The 23,763-nt window shown below is 45.7% G+C and overlaps 1 protein-coding gene across 1 annotated transcript in view; it reads right to left on the reverse strand.

Moving 5' to 3' along the window:
* Nucleotides 1–11,630: 11,630 nt before the first annotated feature.
* Nucleotides 11,631–23,763, reverse strand: part of flt4 (fms related receptor tyrosine kinase 4) — a 374,492-nt gene continuing 362,359 nt past the window's right edge. The window contains exons 29-31 of the mRNA XM_078231815.1: nucleotides 23,101–23,224; nucleotides 22,202–22,287; nucleotides 11,631–17,170 (exon numbers count right to left, since the gene is read on the reverse strand). Of these exons, the coding sequence (XP_078087941.1) occupies nucleotides 16,960–17,170; nucleotides 22,202–22,287; nucleotides 23,101–23,224 (421 nt within the window). The 3' untranslated portion in view covers nucleotides 11,631–16,959. The remainder of the gene's footprint in view (nucleotides 17,171–22,201; nucleotides 22,288–23,100; nucleotides 23,225–23,763) is intronic.

The raw sequence follows: 23,763 nt of genomic DNA on the forward strand, positions 1-23,763 counted from the left end.
CAGTTCTTAAAGGTTTACCCCTTATCCTCAAACTATGACCCCCTAGTTCTGGACCCCTCCACCATCAGGAACATTCTTTCTGAATCTACTTGGTCCAAACCCGTTAGAATTGTATAGGTTTCTATGAGATCCCTTCTCACTCTTCTAAACTCCAGTGAATATAGTCCAAACTGACTTAGTCTCTCCTCATATGACAGACCTGCCACCCCAGGAATCAGCCTGGTAAACCTTCGCTGCACTCCCTCTATAGCAAGCACATCCTTCCTCAGATAAGGACACCAAAACTGCACACAATAATACTCCAGGTGTGGCCTCACCAATGCCCTGTACAATTGCAGTAAAATATCCCTATCCCTATCCTCTCACTATGAAGGCCAACGTACCATTTGCCTTCTTTACTGCCTGCTATACCGAGGCGCTTACTTTCAGTGACTGATGCACGAGGGCACAATCTTGCTGAGTATCCACCTCATTTGTAAATATATATTCACGTGCACAGTTTGGAAGTTTCCTGGATTCTATCTTGCTGCTAGTTGCTTCAATGATTGTGGGCACTTAAGGGTGTGGAATTTTGGGCCCCATCAGAGTCCGATAACGAACTCTTACAGATTCACTTCTCTCACACTATCAACATAGGGGATTACTCAATAGTCCCACATGTGCGTGATTAAGCACTGACCATCAATTGTGAGTGCGCAGCCTGCATCATGCTATCCATTACTTGCAGCTCATGTTCTTATCTCTGAAAATGTGATTGCTTCTCCTGCTGCTGTTGCCCTGATGTGCGACGTGGTTGAATACCATGGTTACACGAAGGAGGTTAAACCTGTTGTGTGAATGACAAGGAACTCTATTGCTACAGTTCCAGGGCTCAGAGACGGAAGCTCTACATTGTCTTCTTGTCAGTAGAAAACCAGAGGCTGCCCCGAATGTCTGGCAGAAGCTGTGGTGGGTAGGTCTATGCATTAATAACCCTCCTTGGTGATTTGTCATTTTGAGCTAACATATTGGTGAAGGAGGCAACAGCCAAGTTAACCTTGGCTGCAAGAATTTGATTTGATTTGATTTATTTTGATTTGTTATTGTCACATGTGTTAGTACACAGTGAAAAGTATTGTTTCTTGCGTTCTACACAGACAAAGCACACCGTTCATAGAGAAGGAAACGAGAGAGTACAGAATGTAGCATTACAGTCATAGCTAAGATGCAGAGAAAGATCAACTTAATGCAAGGTAAGTTCATTCATAAGTCTGATGGCAGCAGGGAAGAAGCTGTTCTTGAGTCAGTTGGTACGTGACCTCAGACTTTTGTATCTTTTTCCCGACGGAAGAAGGTGGAAGAGAGAATGTCCATGGTGCGTGAATGACTTGAATGCAGGGTTTAAGAAATGAGTGAGCAGTTGACTGAAATCTTTGTCAGACTCACATGGAGATTTGTGTGTTGGTTTCCTTACCAAAGGAGACTTCAAATGAAGGGTTTGCAGCCAAAGTGCATTGGGTATCCCTAAAGGACCAGGGTCTTAGTGCATGAAAGGAGAGGCAGTAGAATGGGCTGGTGAGCTGGACTGTGTTGAGAACTGTGAGCCTATCCATGTGAAGCATCAGCAGCTCGAATTGGTCTCTGAAGGTTCATGCAGAAAAGATGTTTACCTTGGCTAGGTGGCCACAGTGATGGATTACAGTCTCGCACGAATGCTAAGGCCAACTAGGATTGAGACCTGTCAGTGTCTCTGTGGTTGGAGGGTCTGGAGTGGTTGCAACTCGGTAACCCATAGTTCAGGTGAGGCATTCCCATTGAGTGGACTCCAGAGTTACATCAAAACTTCTCGGAAAGATAAAAATAATGGTAAAGGGGCGGCACGGTGGCACAGTGGTTCGCACTGCTGCCTCACAGCGCCAGGGACGCAGGTTCGATTCCTGGCTTGGGCCACTGTCTGTGTGGAGTTTGCACGTTCTCCTCGTGTCCGCGTGGGTTTCCTCTGTGTGCTCCGGTTTCCTCCCACAGTCTGAAAGACATACTGGTTAGGTGCATTGACCCGAACAGGCGCCGGAGTGTGGCGAATAGGGGAATTTCACAGTAACTTCATTGCAGTGTTAATGTAAGCATTACTTGTGACTAATAAATAAAGTTTAAAAAAAGATGTCAAGAGATATGGGTTTATCATTCTGCATGGAGGAGCAAGCTTGAGATGGATGGTCTTCTCATGCTGCTCCTGCCCGTGGACCCATCTATCTGGTTTCACCTGAAAGAGCTCTCTGCCAGGTTGACATCCCGCCCTCCCCCCACCCTCCTCCAACCGGCCCCCGCATTGAGAGCTTGTGTGAAGGTCACACAAGTGCATCCCTGTCAAGTTTAGATTTGATATTGCTTGCAAAGTGCCATGCACATGGACTTAGTGAGGGCATGGGGAAAAAAATCACATTTCTAATTACAAGTGCTCAAGGTCGCAGGAGAACAGAGTGCTGTGCAGGTTCTAATGCACGCATTTAGCACCAGAGCTTAGCAGCACAGCTTAGTGTATGCAAATGATCAAACAACCAGCAGGGCAGATGGTAACTGAGCGATTTAATTCAGCTATTATAAATAAAGGTACATTAGTGCAAAGTATAATGTCCATAACCAGAAAGGAGCTGGGGCCTCCTAACCAGCAGAGGATAGAAAACTAAAATGCTGGAAATGTTTCAACTGCTTACTCAGCCTAGAATCTGTTAGTTATCTGATTGGCGTGCGTCTGTCTGCTGTGTCGTACCTCACTATGGCCTCTGCATGCGGCTTAGTGACTTCCTGGCCTTCATCACTTCCATCCCTTTCACCATGTTCATCAGAGGTCACAACACGTTTCTGCATGTCTCCCTCAGGCAAAGCATCCCCCCTTTGTAGCGTTAGGTTGCACAGGGCGCAGCAAACAACAATGATCCTGGACACTTTCTACAGTGAATATTGGAGAGCCTTGTCTCTGCAGTTCAAATATCTGAACCTCGTGTTTAGGGGGTGCATTGTCTGCTCAATCGCAGACTTAGACCATAAGACCATAAGATATAGGAGCAGAATTAGGCTATTCAACCCATCGAGTCTGCTCCGCCATTCAATCATGGCTGATATGATTCTCATCCCCATTCTCCTGACTTCTCCCTGTAACCCTTGATCCCTTTATTGATCAAGAACCTATCTACCTCTGTCTTAAAGACACTGTAAGAAGTCTCACAACACCAGGTTAAAGTCCAACAGGTTTATTTGGTAGCAAATATGGGCAGCACGGTAGCACAGTGGTTAGCACTGCTGCTTCACAGCGCTGGGGACCCGGGTTCGATTCCCGGCTTGGGTCACTGTCTGTGTAGAGTTTGCACGTTCTCCCTGTGTCTGCGTGGGTTTCCTCCGGGTGCTCCGGTTTCCTCTCACAGTCTGAAAGATGTGCTGGTTAGGTGCATTGACCCGAACAGGAGCTGGACTGTGGCGACTAGGGGAATTTCACAGTAACTTCATTGCCTTACTTGTGACTAATAAATAAACTTTAACTTTTTCAATGAACTGGCCTCCACAGCCTTCTGTGGCAGTGAGTTCCACAGATTCACCACCCTCTGGCTGAAGAAATTCCTCCTGATCTCAGTTTTAAAGGAGCGTCCCTTCACTCTGAGGTTGTGCCCTCGAGTTCTAGACTTTCCCACTAGTGGAAACATCCTCTCCACGTCCACTCTATCTAGGCCTCTCGGTATTCTGTAAGACTTGGTGGAGGTATGTGCATTGTTGTAGCACTCTTCAGCAGCACTGTACTGAGGGTGAACTTCTGTCATCAGCCAGGTCCTCTAGGGGAAAAACATGTCCCCAAAGAGCCAGCCCTGCAGTTGTTGAGGTATTTCAAAAACCTGTAACACCTGGAAGTGTGTCAGAATGTAAGCATCATGCGAGTTCCCTGGGAATTGAGCACAAACATTCATGATTTGTCTTCTGTGATTATTTATAAGCTGCACATTCAAAGAATGGTGTCTTTTTCTATGAATGAATGTGACTGGCTGTTGCCAGGGAGCTCTCAAGGCTCTATGTGTGCAATCAATAGTTCTTTGCACTGGCAGAGAATATGAAATTGCTGGCTTTCAGGATCCACAGTAAGAAGTCTCACAACACCAGGTTAAAGTCCAACAGGTTTATTTGGTAGCACAAGCCACTAGCTTTCGGAGCGCTGCTCTTTCATCAGGTGAGTGGGAGTTCTGTTCACAAACAGGGCATATAAAGACACAAACTTAATTTACAGAATAATGGTTGGAATGCGAGTCTTTACAGGTAATCAAGTCTTAAAGGTACAGACAATGTGAGTGGAGAGAGCGTTAAGCACAGGTTAAAGAGATGTGTATTGTCTCCAGCCAGGACAGTTAGTGAGGTTTTGCAAGCCCAGGCAAGTCGTGGGGGTTACAGATAGTGTGAAATGAACCCAAGATCCTGGTTGAGGCCGTCCTCATGTGTGCGGAACTTGGCTATCAGTCTCTGCTCAGCGAATCTGCGCTGTCATGTGTCGTCAAGGCCACCTTGGAGAACGCTTACCCGAAGATCAGAAGCCGAATGCCCGTGACCGCTGGAGTGCTCCCCAACAGGAAGAGAACACTCTTGCCTGGTGATTGTCGAGCGGTGTTCATTCATCCGTTGTCACAGCGTCTGCATGGTCTCCCCAATGTACCATGCCTCGGGACATCCTTTCCTGCAGTGTATCAGGTAGACAACGTTGGCCGAATTGCAAGTGTAGCACCGCAAACTTTCAGGATCCAGGCACAATTGAACAATTTGATGCACTTTCCTGAATGGAGCATCTGTCACTTGCTGAATGCCTCCTGTATGCACTTATATTGCTGTCTGGAAGATACTGATGATGTGGAGATGCCGGCGTTGGACTGGGGTAAACACAGTAAGATGTTTAACAACACCAGGTTAAAGTCCAACAGGTTTATTTGGTAGCAAAAGCCACACAAGCTTTCGGAGCTGCAAGCCCCTTCTTCAGGTCAGTGGGAATTCTGTTCACAAACAGAGCATATAAAGACACAAACTCAATTTACATGAATAATGGTTGGAATGCGAATACTTACAACTAATCAAGTCTTTAAGAAACAAAACAACATGAGTGGAGAGAGCATCAAGACAGGCTAAAAAGATGTGTATTGTCTCCAGACAAGACAGCCAGTGAAACTCTGTGGGGGTTACAAATAGTGGGACATGAACCCAATATCCCGGTTGAGGCCGTCCTCGTGTGTGCGGAACTTGGCTATCAGTTTCTGCTCAGCGACTCAGTGAGGTCACGGGCATTCGGCCTCTGATATTCGGGTAAGCGTTCTCCAAGGCGGCCTTCGCGACACACGACGGCGCAGAGTCGCTGAGCAGAAACTGATACACATCTTTTTAACCTGTCTTGATGCTCTCTCCACTCATGTTGTTTTGTTTCTTAAAGACTTGATTAGTTGTAAATATTCGCATTCCAACCATTATTCATGTAAATTGAGTTTGTGTCTTTATATGCTCTGTTTGTGAACAGAATTCCCACTCACCTGAAGAAGGGGCTTGCAGCTCCGAAAGCTTGTGTGGCTTTTGCTACCAAATAAACCTGTTGGACTTTAACCTGGTGTTGTTAAACTTCTTACTGTGGAAGATACTGAACAGATCCCCAGTGAAGCCCTGGAAGGAGCCACTTATAAAGAAGTGTAAGGTGGCAATAACCTTCAATGCCTCTAGCATGGGATTCCCTCCACGTCCTTGCAGCTGCAGGTTGTTGTGGAGAAGCTGGCAAATGTGTTCAACCACATCCAGGGACATTATAAGGAGCTTCCGGCATTGACTTTTGTTCATAGAACCATAAAACCCCTACAGTGCAGAGGCCATTCAGCCCATCAAGTCAGCATCGACTCCCCATAAGAGCGTCTTACCCAGGCCCACCTGCTTCATATAGGGATCTGTGAACGAATTGAAGTAATAAACGTAGTGAGGTTTGCCTCCAACTCAGAGCCACCAAGTTAATGCTAAACCCTGTACCTGGCTTCTGTCTGGGTATGGAAACCCACCCTACCCCTCCAGGTAAAGAATGTCCTGGAGGGGCAGAAAACGGTGTTCCACCTTTTCATACATGACTGCACACTGAGATACTGCTCTTTGATCAGGGTGATGAGAGCCACATGTGAGAACCCGCCCTCTCACACTATTCCGCTTGCCTCTACAGAGAGACCATTACCATGGCAGCGTAGAAAGACTAACCACATGAACCCTCTTCATCTATGACCATTCACTTGGCGGTTTGGAGTCAGGAATTTGCTGTTGTCCACCAGCTGGGCCCCTTGGTGGCATCCACCTCCCTCCATCCCTGCCTCTTACAGCAGCCATGATGTGGAGATGCCGGCGTTGGACTGGGGTGAACACGATAAGAAGTCTCACAACACCAGGTTAAAGTCCAACAGGTTTATTTGGCAGCAGACAGCAAGTGGTACAAAGTGAACGGCAGCTTCAGTCCTTGCACACCCCATGTTCTGAGACCCATGAGTCAGAAACAAACCTACTGTGTATGCACTTCACAATAAAGGGGAGAACACAACTCAGCATAGTCATCATCCAGTTGTCTTATGGTTATTAGGATGTCCCCTTTGGTTGGCCAATTGTGCTGACCTTGAACTTCACCTAACTGAAAAGACCCTCCGTAAAAATCTAATCTCTATAAAAGCATCTCATCTTCCGGCTCGGCACTTTACAGCCTCTCGGTCTCAACATCGAATTCAACAACTTCAGATGATTAGCTCCACCCCACCTCGACCCCTTTGTTTTCATTTTATTTAATTCTTTACTATTCTCTATCTTTTATTTCTTTATTGTCTTTCTTCATTTTTCTTCCCCCCCACTCTTTCCCCCTATTTTATCCCCCATTTTCTAACTTTTTTGCCCCCTTTGCTTCCCCTTTCTCTAAATTTTACCTCTCTCCCACCCATTCCCCCCCCCCCCCCCCCCGCCCCACCACCCATCTTCATCTGTCACAGTTTACCCTCTGATTTTAGCTTCTCTGCCGTTTGGCCATTCACACCCTTTATTCTCTCTATGGGCTGCCATTTCCCCTGGTTTCCGTGGCTATGACTCATCTTTCGTTCCCTCACCCTGCAGTATAAATATCTCCCACTTTCTATGTCTTTTAGCTTTGACAAAAGGTCACCTGGACTCGAAACATCAGCTCTTTTCTCTTCTTACAGCTGCTGCCAGACCTGCTGAGATTTTCCAATATTTTCTCTTTTGGTGAAAAGACCCTCCTCCCACTTTGAGGTGTCACAGTTTTACATCGACTGTGTTGCGTTGTTGAGAATTGAAAAACTATGTGTTACCACTGAGACATGGCCCACAATCTTTCACTCTCCCCGTCACTCACCAATTTACCCTTCCCATCACCCGTGACTCACCAAGTATAACCGTTCCTCTCTCGTCTACTTTACTTTACTCAAGGGTGGCAAAGAAAAGTTTATTTATTAGTCACAAGTAACACATTAACACTGCAATGAACTTACTGTGAAAATCCCCCAGTCGCCACACTCCGGTGCCCGTTCGGGTACATCGAACCCAGGTCCCTAGAGCTGTGAAGCAGCAGTGCTAACCACTGTGCTACCGTGCCACCCATACCTGTTACTATTCACTTCCACATGCCTTCCGTACCCACCGAGCCGACACCAATTTCTGTCCCCATGCGCACTAGCAAGGCCGTTAATTTGGAGGGGAACCTTAATCCCGACGATGTAGCTTTTTAATGAGCATGCAGCACATTCTATGCTTGCAAAAGGACTTCCCAAAAATGTTGCGTCAGGAAGCTCGACTCACCTTTAAAGTCCGGAGAACAGAATTCCTTAAATTCATCCCGGCATTGGAAAACTGAGTTTTGGCTTAACGTCAAATTAAGACCCCTGCCCACCAAGCTTCCTGTTGTTGGTGGTACTGGAAGGTTCTGCCCTCGGATTCTAGAGGAATCAGGAGATATGGAGAGCTGGCCGTAAATGGAGTTCAGGGAAAAGATACTTTTTTTTTTCATGTTACTCCAGGGCCAACTGGTTAGGAATGATCATAGAATCCACAGTGCAGAAGGAGGCCATTTGGCCCATCGAGTCTGCACCGACAACAATCCCACCCAGGCCCTATCCCCGTAACCTCGCATATTTACTCTGCTAGTCCCACTGACACTAAGGGGCAATTTATCATGGCCAATCAACCTAACCCGCAGGAAGCCGGAGCGCCCAGAGAAAACCCACGCAGACACGGGGAGAACGTGCAGACTCCACACAGACAGTGACCCAAGGCCGGAATCGAACCTGGGGTCCCTGGCACTGTGAGGCAGCAGTGCTAACCATTGTGCCACCGTGCCGCCCACGGTGGGAAGTTCAATGATCAACCAATTCTAAGTGGGAGTACAACACGGAAGGAGCAGAGTAAAATCCAACAAAGTTGTCAGGTTGTTGGATTTATCAACAGTTTGGTACATAACCAGCGTGGCCCATCAGTTTCCAAAACCTGAACATGAACAATGTTGGCCTAGTGTGAATAAAACCCTGAGGAGAATTTCCTCACACTTTCACTATCAAAAACAGTGGTTTATTTTTGTACGTTATACATGTCTTGGAAACATTTCATATTTGGTTTCACACAATATGCTATGTACAATATACATCACACACAAAAAATGTATACTATGTTGTAACTTGTTAAATGTAGATAAAATCTCAGTGTAATGATTTATTTCTTAGCAATTCCTCCTATAAGTGGGATATTGCATTCCCTCCACCCCCCTACCCCATCACACAATGATCTATGCTGCTTTACACCCCTGCCCCCACACCCCTTATTATTAATGTAACTGTAAACAATAGCTGTGGCTTTAGTGATTGGGGCAGAATTCCATTCAAAAACACCAAGAGACGCAATAAAAATACAAAGATGAAAATGCAGGAAACACTGGCAGCACTTCCGGATTAAATCATAGAATCCCTACAGTGCAGAAGGAGGCCATTCGGCCCATTGAGACTGCACCGACCACAATCCCTCCCAGGCCCTATCCCCATAACCCCATGCATTTACCCTAGCTAGTCCCCCTGACATTAAGGATCAATTTAGCAAGGCCAATCTACCTAACCCCGTACATCTCTGGACTGTGGGAGGAAACTGGAGAACCCAGAGGAAGCCCACGCAGACAACATGCAGACTCCACACAGACAATGATCCAAGTCGGGAATCGAACCCAGGTCCCTGGCGCTGTGAAGCAGCAGTGCTAACCACTGTGCCACCGTGTCGCGGTGTCCCTGTTTGAGCCACAGGGCCTATAGTAAGAAACCAGCTCTGAGCAATGAGTTGAGGTCAGTTAACACTGGGCTCGGAGTCCAAGAGCTAATAAAATTGAAGGAGGAATGGATGTAAGGAATTCCACAGTTTAGAGGGTAGACTGAGGGAGGGGGAGCAGGAACAAATGGGAAAAACTGGTTCCACTGGTGGAAGGATTGAGAATGAAAGGGTACAGATTTGAGGAAACTGACAAAAGAAGCAAAGGAGACATGAACAGAAACCTTTTCACCCAGTGAGTAGTTAGGGTCTGGAATGTGCTGCCTGACAGTGTGGTGGAGGCAGGTTCAATCTAAGTATTCAGAAGGGAATTAAGACAGTTATCTGAGAACATAGAACATAGAACATAGAACATTACAGCGCAGAACAGGCCCTTCGGCCCACGATGTTGCACCGACCAGTTAAAAAAAAACTGTGACCCTCCAACCTAAACCAATTTCTTTTCGTCCATGAACCTATCTACGGATCTCTTAAACGCCCCCAAACTAGGCGCATTTACTACTGATGCTGGCAGGGCATTCCAATCCCTCACCACCCTCTGGGTAAAGAACCTACCCCTGACATCGGTTCTATAACTACCCCCCCTCAATTTAAAGCCATGCCCCCTCGTGCTGGATTTCTCCATCAGAGGAAAAAGGCTATCACTATCCACCCTATCTAAACCTCTAATCATCTTATATGTTTCAATAAGATCCCCTCTTAGCCGCCGCCTTTCCAGCGAAAACAATCCCAAATCCCTCAGCCTCTCCTCATAGGATCTCCCCTCCATACCAGGCAACATCCTGGTAAACCTCCTCTGCACCCTCTCCAAAGCCTCCACATCCTTCCTGTAATGTGGGGACCAGAACTGCACACAGTACTCCAAGTGCGGCCGCACCAGAGTTGTGTACAGTTGCAACATAACGCTACGACTCCTAAATTCAATCCCCCTACCAATAAACGCCAAGACACCATATGCCTTCTTAACAACCTTATCTACTTGATTCCCAACTTTCAGGGATCTATGCACACATACACCTAGATCCCTCTGCTCCTCCACACTATTCAAAGTCCTCCCGTTAGCCCTATACTCAACACATCTGTTATTCCTACCAAAGTGAATTACCTCACACTTCTCCGCATTAAACTCCATCCGCCACCTCTCGGCCCAACTTTGCAACCTGTCTAAGTCTTCCTGCAGACTACGACACCCTTCCTCACTGTCTACCACACCACCGACTTTGGTGTCATCAGCAAATTTGCTAATCCACCCAACTATACCCTCATCCAGATCATTAATAAATATTACAAACAGCAGTGGCCCCAAAACAGATCCCTGAGGTACACCACTTGTAACCGCACTCCATGATGAATATTTACTATCAACCACCACCCTCTGTTTCCTATCCGCTAGCCAATTCCTGATCCAATTTCCTAGATCACCCCCAATCCCATACATCTGCATTTTCTGCAGAAGCCTACCATGGTGAACCTTATCAAACGCCTTACTAAAATCCATATATACCACGTCCACTGCCTTGCCCCCATCCACCTCCTTGGTCACTTTCTCAAAAAACTCAATAAGGTTAGTAAGGCACGACCTACCTGCCACAAAACCATGCTGACTATCACCTATCAATTCATTACTCTCCAAATAACTATAAATCCTATCCCTTATAATTTTTTCCAACATCTTGCCGACAACAGAAGTGAGACTCACCGGTCTATAATTCCCGGGGAAGTCTCTGTTCCCCTTCTTAAACAATGGGACAACATTCGCTAACCTCCAATCTTCTGGTACTATACCAGAGGCCAACGACGACCTGAAGATCAGAGCCAGAGGCGCTGCAATCACTTCTCTTGCCTCCCAGAGAATCCTTGGATAAATCCCATCCGGACCAGGGGATTTATCTATTTTCAGACCCTCCAGAATATCCTGCACATCCTCCTTATCAACTGTAATACTGTCTATTCTACTCCCTTGCAACCCAGTGTCCTCCTCAGCTATATTCATGTCCCCTTGCGTGAACACCGAAGAGAAATATTGGTTCAATGCTTCACCAATCTCCTCCGGTTCCACACATAACTTCCCTCTGCCATCTATAACTGGCCCTAAACTTGCCCTAACCAACCTTCTGTTCTTGACATACCTATAGAACGCCTTAGGATTCTCTTTAACCCTATCCGCCAAAGTCTTCTCATGTCCCCTTTTAGCCCTTCTAAGCTCGCTCTTCAACTCCCTCTTAGCCAATCTAAAGCTTTCTAGTGCACTACCCGAGTGCTCACGTCTCATCCGAACATAAGCCTCCTTTTTCTTTTTAACCAACAAAGAAACTTTTTTGGTGCACCACGGTTCCCTAGCCCTACCAATTCCTCCTTGCCTGACAGGGACATACCTATCACAGACTCGCAGTAGCTGCTCCTTGAAAAAACTCCACATGTCGGACGTTCCCAGTCCCTGTAATCTCCTAGTCCAACCTATGTTTCCTAATTCTCTCCTAATAGCCTCATAATTACCCTTCCCCCAGCTAAAACCACTGGCCCGAGGTTCATGCCTATCCCTTTCCATCACTAAGGTGAACGTAACCGAGAAGGAAGAATGTGCAGGATTTTGGGAAAAGGTAGGGGAATGGCACTAGGTCGATCGCTCATTCGGAGAGCCGGCACAGACACGATGGGCCAAATGGCCTCTCTACTGTAACCATTCTGTGATGACACGAGTTCCTCAGTTTGGGGAAGAGACTGAGGGAGTCCAGAGTACCTGAACATGAATCAGAGTAGGGGAATAAGTGTTGATATCAGCAGATTGATGATATCTAGATGAGGAAAGTACACGTTGGGGCTTTTTGGAGTTCAGGGGAAATAAGGGAAGAAAGTTGAGAGGAGCAATCTCATTGTATTATTGATGAGAGTGGAGTCACGCTGCCAATGAATAAAAAGTATGCACCTTTTTACTGCAATCTAATTTTGAAGAGTGATAACAAGCTGTTCCACTGGAGCATTTCCAGTTAATACACAGAGGTAAGCGATAACACTGAGCAGGATATCATTAAATAAATCAGCAGCAACTCAGTGATCAGATTCAAACTGGCTAATCATCAGGGGTTGTTTAACAACTGAAAATTCATTCGTAAGAGTACAGAAAGCCAAGGTGTGAATATCGCAGTGAAACTGCGTTTTGTGAATGGACTCAGGTGGAACAAATTGAAGTCGAGTGGTAACTAGCCATTAAGCATGGCTAAGATACAACTGAGGTTTGATGCAAGGTTGATCCAACGACAAGGTGCTTGATTCAGTGAGAACGTAGGACTGAGGGATTGGGTGAGAAGGTGGGTAGGTGAGGTTGAGGGATTGGGTGAGAAGGTGGGTAGGTGAGGTTGAGGGATTGGGTGAGAAGGTGGGTAGGTGAGGTTGAAGGATTGGGTGAGAAGGTGGGTAGGTGAGGTTGAGGGATTGGGTGAGAAGGTGGGTAGGTGAGGTTGAGGGATTGGGTGAGAAGGTGGGTAGGTGAGGTTGAGGGATTGGGTGAGAAGGTGGGTAGGTGAGGTTGAGGGATTGGGTGAGAAGGTGGGTAGGTGAGGTTGAGGGATTGGGTGAGAAGGTGGGTAGGTGAGGTTGAGGGATTGGGTGAGAAGGTGGGTAGGTGAGGTTGAGGGATTGGGTGAGAAGGTGGGTAGGTGAGGTTGAGGGATTGGGTGAGAAGGTGGGTAGGTGAGGTTGAGGGATTGGGTGAGAAGGTGGGTAGGTGAGGTTGAGGGATTGGGTGAGAAGGTGGGTAGGTGAGGTTGAGGGATTGGGTGAGAAGGTGGGTAGGTGAGGTTGAGGGATTGGGTGAGAAGGTGGGTAGGTGAGGTTGATCTAACCAAAAGAACCAGGTTTGTTTAGCCTAATATTCGATGGGCCAAGTGGCCTCCTTCTGCAGCATTTTTGCTCTTACAGTGGCTCTTTCCTTTATCAAAAATTATTTTCTCTTTATGTTCCCCTCCAAGTCACTCACCATCCTGACTTGGAAATATATCAGCCGTTCCTTCACTGTCGCTGGGTCAAAATCCTGGAACTCCCTCCCTAACAGCACAGTGGGTGCACCTATATAACATGGATTGCACCGGTTCAGGAAGGCAGCTCACCCCCACCTTCTCAGGGGCAATTAGGGATGGGCAATAAATGCTGGCCCAGCCAACAACTTCTATATCCCATGAATCAATAACACAAACAAATGACCAACCACAGTTAAACCTGAACTCCCATGATTCCATCTTCGTTCAACCAGCTCCATAGCCAAAAGTTCTCACTCATCCTGCCTGTTACAGCAAGAATAGAATCACATTGCAGAGAAGGTTCCAGAATCTCCTCTTTAATCTAACTTGAATTAGTCTTCAACTCCACTTACCCATATTCTCACCATATATCCTGAAGTCGCTCATTGAATTGTGGAGTGATGCTTTGCAGTAGGCCATTCAGCCCAAACTATGCCTATTTCAGATCTCCGAAAGAGCTATTCAATAAGCCCCACTCTCTCACGCACTTTCCTAGTAGCCCTGCAAATATTTCTCCTTCAAAATCCCCTTTGAATGCTACTATTGAAACCATTTCCATTGGCCTTTGAGGCAGTGTGTTCCAGATTAAAATTCCCTCACCTCAACGGGAATAAAAAGCTGAATGTCAAACAGGTTGCTGCTCACTTTGCAGTTTGCGGAGGTCAAAGGTGACCCTGAGCTTTTGTGGTCTTTGCTGAAATAGCTGATCTGAGTGAGGGCATGAGCACAATAGTCACCAGCAATCCAATGGACTCACGCTGACTTGTGGCCAAAAGTGTATTTACACTTGTGTGTGTATGTGCCTGATTTGTCCATGCCTGATTTGTGTGTGTGTGTGTTGATCTATGTGTGTGCAGGTGTTGATTCTTGCATGTTATGTGTGTGCTGTTGTACGTGTTGACATGTGCATGTTGATATGTGTGTTGGCGTGTGTGTATTGACATGTGCGTGTTGACATGTGCATGTTGGCGTGTGCATGTTGACACGTGCATGTTGATGTGTGCGTGTGTTGATGCCTACATGTTGATGTGTGCGTGTTGACGTGTGCATGTTGATGTGTGCGTGTGTTGATGTCTGCATGTTGATGTGTGTGTGTTGACGTGTGCATGTTGATGTGTGTGTGTTGGTTGAGGAACAAATAGCCTGCCAATATTCAATGTCTCAACTAACATGTGAAGGCAGCCATCATGGGTGAGGTGCCTGGAGGAGCAGGGGATAGAGACACCTCTGTAAATATGACCAATTAGTCCAAGAGACAATGTTGGGGCAATAAAAAGCAGATCAGTTGTCCTCTCAGTCACACAGAAGTCACACCACATTCTGTCCAGCAACATCTCATCAGCATGTTCAAATCACTCCATGGCCTCGCCCCTCCCTATGTCTGTAGCCTCCTCCAGTTCTACAGCCATCTGAGATCTCTGCTCTCCTCCAGTTCTGGCATTGCTGATTTGCATCCCTCCAGTATTTCTGACCACACCTTCAGCAGTTTAGGCTCGAAGCCCTGGAATTCCTTCCTAACTTCTCCACCTCTCTACTTCCCTTTCTTCTTGAAGATCCTTAAAAAACCCATACCTTTGATAAAGCTTTCGGTCACTTGTCCTGATATTCCTTATGTGACTTGCTGTCAAATTTTTGTTTGATAAGCTCCTGTGAGTCCCCTTGGGACATGGTACTCTATTAAAAGCTCAATGTTAATACAAGTCATCACTGTATATAATAATTAATGATATTTCAGCGTATCACGTATCTCTACAGGCTGAGCAGCCGCCCAGATTTGGCAATAAAAGTAACAGTTTCAACAAGAAGATAGAAGCATTTATAAAATCACAATTTCAGTCATTTAAATCAATGGAATTCTTCATCATCAAAAAAATGCACAATTATAATCCCGTTAACATGAGCAGTTGGTCTCCTCACTCTCCCTTCTCATACCTCCTCTCCTTCCCAGTAATATTCACATTGATTAATCTGTTTATTATATAGTTTGTGTAATTGTTTAGTGTGTAAGAATAGAGATTATGAAGAGGAGGGATAGGAGGGGGTTACCTGAGTTGAGTACATTACAGGCATGAAACAAGGTGCTAAGGTGAGTACAAAATATCACAAAACATAGGATGATGACACCACAGGAATTAAAGAGGCTAATATTCCCTTTGCATCAGAAATCTGACAGTGGGAAGTTTAAAAAAGTAGTGGATGATATTCCAATGGTTTTTCTGTTGGTGGGGGATTGACTAGGGAGGAGGGCAGTCTAGTTTTGAAGCTGGACATGAAGGCAGTCTTGGGCCACGCATGGTCTGGGGTCGTGGTTAGACAGTAGCGCAGTCTGGGGTCATGGCTAGACAGGAGTGCAGTCTGGGGTCATGGCTAGACAGTAGCGCAGTTTGAGGTCAACCCAGGCAGGAGTGCAGTCTGGGTAGCAGCTAGACAGGAGAACAGTTTGGATTTTAAAGGAGAGCAGGGAGAATTCTCTTCCCGTGTCGTGGACAACATTTATCCTTCACCAACATTAAAAATAACAATTATCTGGTCATTTATTTCATTGCTGTTTGTGGGATTTTCCTGTTCATAAATTGGCTGCCATGTTTCCTACATTGCTACAGTGACTACACTTCAAAAGTACTTCATTGGCTGGTAGAGCACTTTGGAACATCCAAAGGTCATGGAAGGCACTATGATGCAAGTTCTTTTTCCCTGTATAGTAACCTCAACACTTTTCTGTAGTTTACGAGACAGGGTCAGACAATCCAGTAAATTGGTAGCACGGATGAAGGGTAACAGTATATGATAATCTGGTGTGAGGGATTGTGATATATATATATATAGAGAGAGAGGTTGAGACAGCCAGAAAAGGAGAGATGAGAGAGTGTGCCTGTCTGGGACACAAATACTGAACAACTCAATCTCAATGTTAAGCAATACTTCAGTAACATTTTCTAAAAGAGGGAAGATTTTGGCTGCTATTTAATGTGAAATTGTGCAGATGTTCTTCATACAAACATGAACAACCTCACAATAAACAGTTGACACTGAGAAGACGGGTATTCCTGCCCCTCCCCCAGTGTGGAACCTGTGTACAAACAACTTGTAAATGTTCAAAGTTAAACTCTATTATCTTTATATCAAAATACTCAGATTCCCAGGAAATTTCTGAACTTGACAATAAACCTAGAGGAAAAAAAAAATAAAACAAACAGAAAATAACACAGACTTTCAAAAGGGCTCTTCGAGTAAAGTCATAATTACAAATCTGGTTATATATAGTTTCTGTTTTTGGAAAGCTAAATGTCCTCCAACACAATTGGGGAAGGTTTCTTACTTATTCCCAGGGAGCTGGTTATAGAGGCTGCTCAATTTTCACTTGCAGTGAAATCTCTGCAATTGAAAAGTGGGCTGTTTGTTTCTCTGTTGTATAAAGAATGAGTTACACACCCAGAAAGTCAGCTGAAAATCCACCTCTCTGCTTCCCTTGATATTTTGTCACTTCACACCAGTTGCAGTGGAAGAACTGCTTAGAGTGAGCGAGATATTTGTTGAAACAAAGTCTAAAATGTCGCATTGGGCTGATACAATGAACTAGGATTCCTGCAGAGGTTCTTCCCGTGGAAGTCGGGTCCTAGAAGCGGGAGATGCTTTCCGGGATGATGGGATCCACAGGCAGTGTACTCCGTCCCTCGCGCTCCTGAGCACCGTGCGAGAGGTGTCCATAGTCATTGCTGTGATTGGTCTGCCCTGAGGTGTCGGGATACCAGGCTGATCTGCACCTACACCGCTCCGGCCGTCTGCAAAACTCCGAGGCCACGTCTGTGTTTTTACTTGAGAGTTTTCTGTCGTGAAAAAGAAAAGAAACAGGAGTCAAATGGCGGTCCAAAAGGTCGTAGCAGGTAGCAGGACGTCATTGCTCTCTCTACCTCAGCAATTGCAAACTAGAAGAACATTTGCACCTTGGCCAATGCACCTGGTTAGGTGCATTGGCCAAGCTAAATTCTCCCTCAATGTACCCGAACAGGCACCAGAGTGTGGTGACTAGGGGATTTCCACAGTAACTTCATTGCAATGTTAATGTAAGCCTGCTTGTGACCAATAAATAAACTTTACATTTACTTTTTATTTTTATTCATTCGTGGGACATTGGGGTCGCCAGGTGGCCAGCATTTATTGCCCCATCCCTAGTTGCCTGAGGGCAGTTGAGAGTCAACCACATTGCTGTAGCTCTGGAGTCACACGTAGGCCAGACCAGTAAGGACAGCAGATTTCCTTCCCTAAAGGACGTTAGTGAACTAGATGGGTCTTTCAACAATTGACAATGGTTTCATGGTCATCAGCAGATCCTTAATTCCAGATTTTTAAAAATTGAATTCAAATTGCACTGTCAGCCATGGCAGGATTTGAACCTGGGTCCCTGGAATATTAGCTGAATCTCTGGATTAATAGTCTAGCGATAAAACCACTAGGCCGTCGCTTCCTCTATATAACACCTCATCGTCCGATTAGGTGTGTTACAGCCCTCTGGATGCAACGTTGAGTTCAGCAACTTTAGTCTGTGAACTTTCCCCTCCATCCTGACTCCCCCCCCCTTTTGCTTTCTGCATTCAGTTCCCTGGCTTGTCCCAAAACTAACCCCCTCTAATTATTCCCTCATTATTAATGTTTAAGTCATCCTTTGCTGTTTTTTTCATATTTTGCGCAAACTTCTGACCTGTCACCCATCTTTGCACAATTATATGCTTTTTTTAAAGCTTGTTGCCATTTTAAACTTTTTTTATTTAAACACAGGCCTTCGGTCCTCCTCCCTCGCTCCTTGGAATTATTGGAATGTATCTATCCTGTGTATCTGAAATTTCCCCTCAAGTCTTTCCTGACCTCTCCCTTAACCTAATTTGCCCAGATTACTTTAGCTAGCTCTGCTTTCATGTCCTCATAATTGCTCTTATTTACGTTTAAGATAATAGTCTTAGACCCACTCTTCTCTTCCTCAAACTGAATGCAAATCTCAGTCATACTACGATCACTGCTCCTCAGGACATAAATTATACTGAGAGACAATCCAAGCCAAAAGGGTGGAACAATTGCAGACAAAGGGCAGGATCAAATACTGTGGAGGACAGCATGCACAGGAAAAGGAGGATTGTCCAGCATGGGGAAAGCAGGTTTTTAACTGCAAGAGGCAGAATAATTCTGTTTGGATAGAAAGAAGCAAAAGCAGCCGATACAGCTGGCCATGGAAGGGGTATCAGCAGATGAGTCTGATGCAGAACTATACACAATACAATAGGTTGATTCAGTCAAGTCTATAGGAGACACATGGTTTGTGACTGTTACCATGATGAGCACAGAGGGGAAGTATCAAATGAACAAGAAGTGTCAGATAGACACAGGCACATCATACAACATCATGGCCTTCTATGTGAAGTGGCTCAACCGGGTGGTTTGAAAGTGAGGACATCAGCATCTGTGTCCCCTTCATCCTTGTCCCACATCTAATGGGAGCAGCTTTTCATTGTCCACCTTATCTAAACCCATCAGAATCTTGTCCACCTTTATCAAATCTCCCCTCAACCTCCTTTGCTCTAAGGAGAATAACCCCAGCCTGACATCAACAATAAAGAACAAACTAACAAAATACCTTAATCCTGGAAATCAAATGGGAATGTTTAATTTTAAAGATACTGTGAATATATTGTTTTGGACATAAAATGAGTTGGAATAATTCAGGAAAAGCAACGTTTGAGGTCACGTACCAACCAACTCAAGAACAGCTTCTTCCCTGCTGCCATCAGACTTTTGAATGGACCTACCTCGTATTAAGTTGATTTTTCCCTACACCCTAGCTATGACTGTAACACCACATTCTGCACTCTCTCGTTTCCATCTCTATGTATGGTATGCTTTGTCTGTATAGCGCGCAAGAAACAACACTGTATACTAATACATGTGACAATAATAAATCAAATCAAACCTTCCTGTCGCTTGCCACTCCAACACACCCCCCTGCTCTCCTGCCCACATGTCCATCCTTGGCCTGTTGCAATGTTCTAGTGAATCCCAACGTAAACTGGAGGAACAGCAGCTCATCTTCCGATTGGGCACTTTACAGCCTTCCGGACTGAACATTGAGTTCAACATCGTTAAACTTCTCCCCTCCAACTTCACCCCATTTCCATTTTATTTCATTTCTTTTTTTCATCCCACTTTTATCGTTCTTCATTCTCACTTCCATTTTCCACTTCTCCACTCTCACTCTCCATCTTGTCCCAATCCCCCCACCCCCGCCTTCTTCAAGGCAACTGCCGCATCCCTCAGGCAGTCCCTGAACAATCTGTATTTCTGTTCTGCCATTCACACATTCTGATCGCTTAATGGACACTTTTAGCAACTTTATCAGCCTTCTTCATTATCGTTTAAATTCCCTTTGTGCTATTGCAGCACTTCCCCCCCTCCCCTCCCCCCCCACCCCTCCCCTCCTCGTTCTCCACCCCCTCCTCCCCCCCCCCGCCTACCCTCAGAGTATAAATTTCTTCTGAGTTTCTTTTCTCTTAGCTTTGATGAAGGGTCATCCAGACTTGAAACGTTGGCTCTATTCTCTCTCCACAGATGCTGTCAGACCTGTTGAGATTTTCCAGCATTTTCTCTTTTTGTTACAGAGCTTAACTTGTTTATTTGGTGGAATCAAAGTTACATTACCCAGATTGTTTTACAAATGTGGAGTAGCAGATAATGTTGACAAAAGCAGGTTGACTTTATGAGCAAGTGAATTATGATAAAATTAGCACTGTTTAAGTTTAGATTCCTATCTCCTTCCTTTACACAAAGAACATATGTGCTGCACCTGCCCTGGGAGTGTTTGATGGCGCCAGTGTAGAGGGAATTTTACTCTCCATCTAAACCCACGCTGAGCCTGCCCTGCGAGTTTTTGACATAGCATGGTCATGGCATAGAAGAACACCATTTAGCCATCTGCCACTAATGTACCCATTCCATAGAAACTATCTCTTCTGGAAGTCTATCCCCATCTTGTTTACAATTCCCAATAACTTCAGATTTTGTGTCACCTGCAAATTTTGAAATTGCATCCACCCATGTCTAGGTTATTAATGTATGAAATGAAAGGCAGTGTTCCTAGTACCAATCCCGTAGGAACCAACGTTATTATATACCTTCTTTTAGTTCGAGAAACAACTGTTGACCACTACCCTCCATTGCCTGTCACTGAGCCAACTTCATATCAATGCTGTCACTTTCCTTTCGAGGAATCTTTACTCTGTATCAAACCCGTGCTGTACCTGTCCTGGGAGTGTTTGATGGGGACAGTGTAGAGGGAGCTTTACTCTGTATCTAACCTCGTGCTGTACCTGTCCTGGGAGTGTTTGATGGGGACAGTGCAGAGGGAGCTTTACTCTGTATCTAACCCCGTGCTGTATCTGTCCTGGGAGTATTTGATGGGGACAGTGCAGAGGGAGCTTTGCTCCGTATCTAACCCCGTGCTGTCCCTGTCCTGGGAGCGTTTGATGGGGGTCAGTGTAGAGGGAGCTTTACTCTGTATCTAACCCTATGCTGTACCTGTCCTGGGAGTGTTTGATGGGGACACTATAGCGGGAGCTTTACTCTGTATCTAACCCCATGCTGTACCTGTCCCAGGAGTGTTTGATGGGGAAAATGTAGAGGGAACTTTACTCTGTATCTAACCCTGTGTTGTACCTGTCCTGGGAGTGTTTGATGGAACAGTGTAGAGGGAGTTTTATTCTATATCTAACACCATGCTGTACCTGTCCTGGGAGTGTTTGATGGGGGACAGTGTAGCGGGAGCTTTACTCTGTATCTGACCCTGTGCTGGACCTATCCTGGGACTTTTGGATGGGGACAGTGTAGAGGGAGCTTTACTCTGTATCTAACCCTGTGCTGTACCTGTCCTGGGAGTGTTTAATGGGGACAGTGTAGAGGGAGCTTTACTCTGTATCTAACCCTGTGCTGTACCTGTCCTTGGAGTGTTTGATGGGGACAATGTAGCGAGAGCTTTACTCTGTATCTAACCCCGTGCTGTACCTGTCCTTGGAGTGTTTGATGGGGACAGTGTAGCGAGAGCTTTACTCTGTCTCTAACCCCGTGCTGTACCTGTCCCAGGAGTGTTTGACGGGGAAAATGTAGAGGGAACTTTACTCTGTATCTAACCCTGTGTTGTACCTGTCCTGGGAGTGTTTGATGGAACAGTGTAGAGGGAGTTTTATTCTATATCTAACACCATGCTGTACCTGTCCTGGGAGTGTTTGATGGGGGACAGTGTAGCGGGAGCTTTACTCTCTATCTGACCCTGTGCTGGACCTATCCTGGGATTGTTGGATGGGGACAGTGTAGAGGGAGCTTTACTCTGTATCTAACCCTGTGCTGTACCTGTCCTAGGAGTGTTTGATGGGGACAGTGTAGAGGGAGCTTTACTCTGTATCTAACCCCGTGCTGTACCTGTCCTGGGAGTGTTTGATGGGGACAGTGTAGAGGGAGCTTTACTCTGTATCTAACCCCGTGCTGTACCTGTCCTGGGAGTGTTTGATGGGGACAGTGGAGAGGGAGCTTTACTCTATATCTAACCCCGTGCTGTACCTGTCCTGGGAGTGTTTGATGGGGACAATGTAGCGAGAGCTTTACTCTGTATCTAATCCAGAAAATATTTGTGCTGACATTAAATGCTTGTAGTGGAAGTGCTCTGTTACCCCAGCCCTGGCATTTCTTGCCTGAATTAGGGAAAATACTGATGTTAATTGAGAATGAAAGAAAGTGAAGAGCAGCAGTTTTCACTGGTTGTGGTTTATGAAACAGTTAGTGCCCACCCCAGCCTCCCCTCTCCCCCACTACCTCCACCTCACCTGAACACCATTTGCTTTTTATGCTTGGTTTCTATCTTCTCAAGCTCCTCAGATGCCAGGACCATCCCGCTGTCTGTCTGGTTATCCTGAAATAGAGGTCGGAAGGGAGTGGAAATTAAATTGCAATGCTGGCACTGCAAGAATATCGCAGCAATGTTTCGGCAACGATACTGTTTGCAGAGCGATCTGTGTTCAATGTAACGCAATGGGATCCACAGGTCAAACTTTCAAATACATTTTTATATTAAAAAGTGGTGCTGATAAGAGGCAGCGATAGAATGGCCTGAATGTTTACAAACAGAAATTAGACTCAAAGGAATAAATTGGTCTCTACAAGCAATGGGCGACAGGGACTCAGCTGCTCTGTTTATACCCCACTCCGATTTATATTCCACTCAAATCAATGGTTTTTAATTTCTCCCTTTTCTTCCTCTTGTTGAAGAGGTGATTATTCCTGGCATACAGTTCCAGGACTTAGCAACACTTCCATAGACCTGTTGACCTGATCACATCTTTACCCAATAACCACAGCCACATTCCAGTCAGGAAGTCTAGCTGATATTTCATTCCCGCCTCATTAACCCAGGGGTGAACTGAAACCTATTGTAGCAGCTTCAACAGCACCGACCCCCATCTGAAATCAGCTAACCCAAAACACAGGCCAAAGATAAACCTCCAGGCACCTTACTCTGAAAGGATCAGCGCTACAATCTGGCGATTTACCTCCTGCGACTGTAAGGGAGCCTCTATCAGAATCTATTGGCTAATCTATTCAGTAATACATCAAGTGGTAATGGAGCATTCCTGCTACAGGAAGCAAAGAGGCAATTATAATAGAGGAAGAGGAGTTAAACATGGATGAAGCGTAAACCTGGATTTGGGAGACATGGAATACTCACATTTTGCATGGGTTTCATTGTCTCTTCCACAGGGACATCCTCAAATGTTTTCACTCTTGATGGGCACTTAATCTGACTCTCCCCACTTATTATATGTCCAGAAAAAGAGACACAGTTATAGTATCTGCAGAGAAATAAAGTGCAGTGAGACAAAGTTAGCCAACACAGCTGATACTCCAATCCAACTCTCAACACAACCTCCACCCAAATCCCCATCCTCAACACAACCTCCTCCCCAATCCCCATCCTCAACACAACCTCCACTTCAATCCCCACCCTCAACACAACCTCCTCCCCAATCCCCACCCTCAACACAACCTCCTCCCCAATCCCCACCCTCAACACAACCTCCACTTCAATCCCCACCCTCAACACAACCTCCACTTCAATCCCCACCCTCAACACAACCTCCACTTCAATCCCCACCCTCAACACAACTTCCACTTCAATCCCCACCCTCAACACAACCTCCACCCCAATTTCCATCCTCAATGGAACCCAAACTATGATGGCACTGGCAGTAGGTAGTTATGTGTCCCACAAGGGCGTGTGTGTGTGTGTGTGTGTAGGGTGGCGCTGGGTTGGTGAGCATGTGTTGGCAGGTTTCTGTGTAGGGCTGGCATTGAGATGATGAGCATGTGTTTAGTGCTGGTGGAGGATTGG

The sequence above is a fragment of the Mustelus asterias genome, chromosome 16 (assembly GCF_964213995.1).
Source record: "Mustelus asterias chromosome 16, sMusAst1.hap1.1, whole genome shotgun sequence".
Classification (NCBI taxonomy): domain Eukaryota; kingdom Metazoa; phylum Chordata; class Chondrichthyes; order Carcharhiniformes; family Triakidae; genus Mustelus; species Mustelus asterias.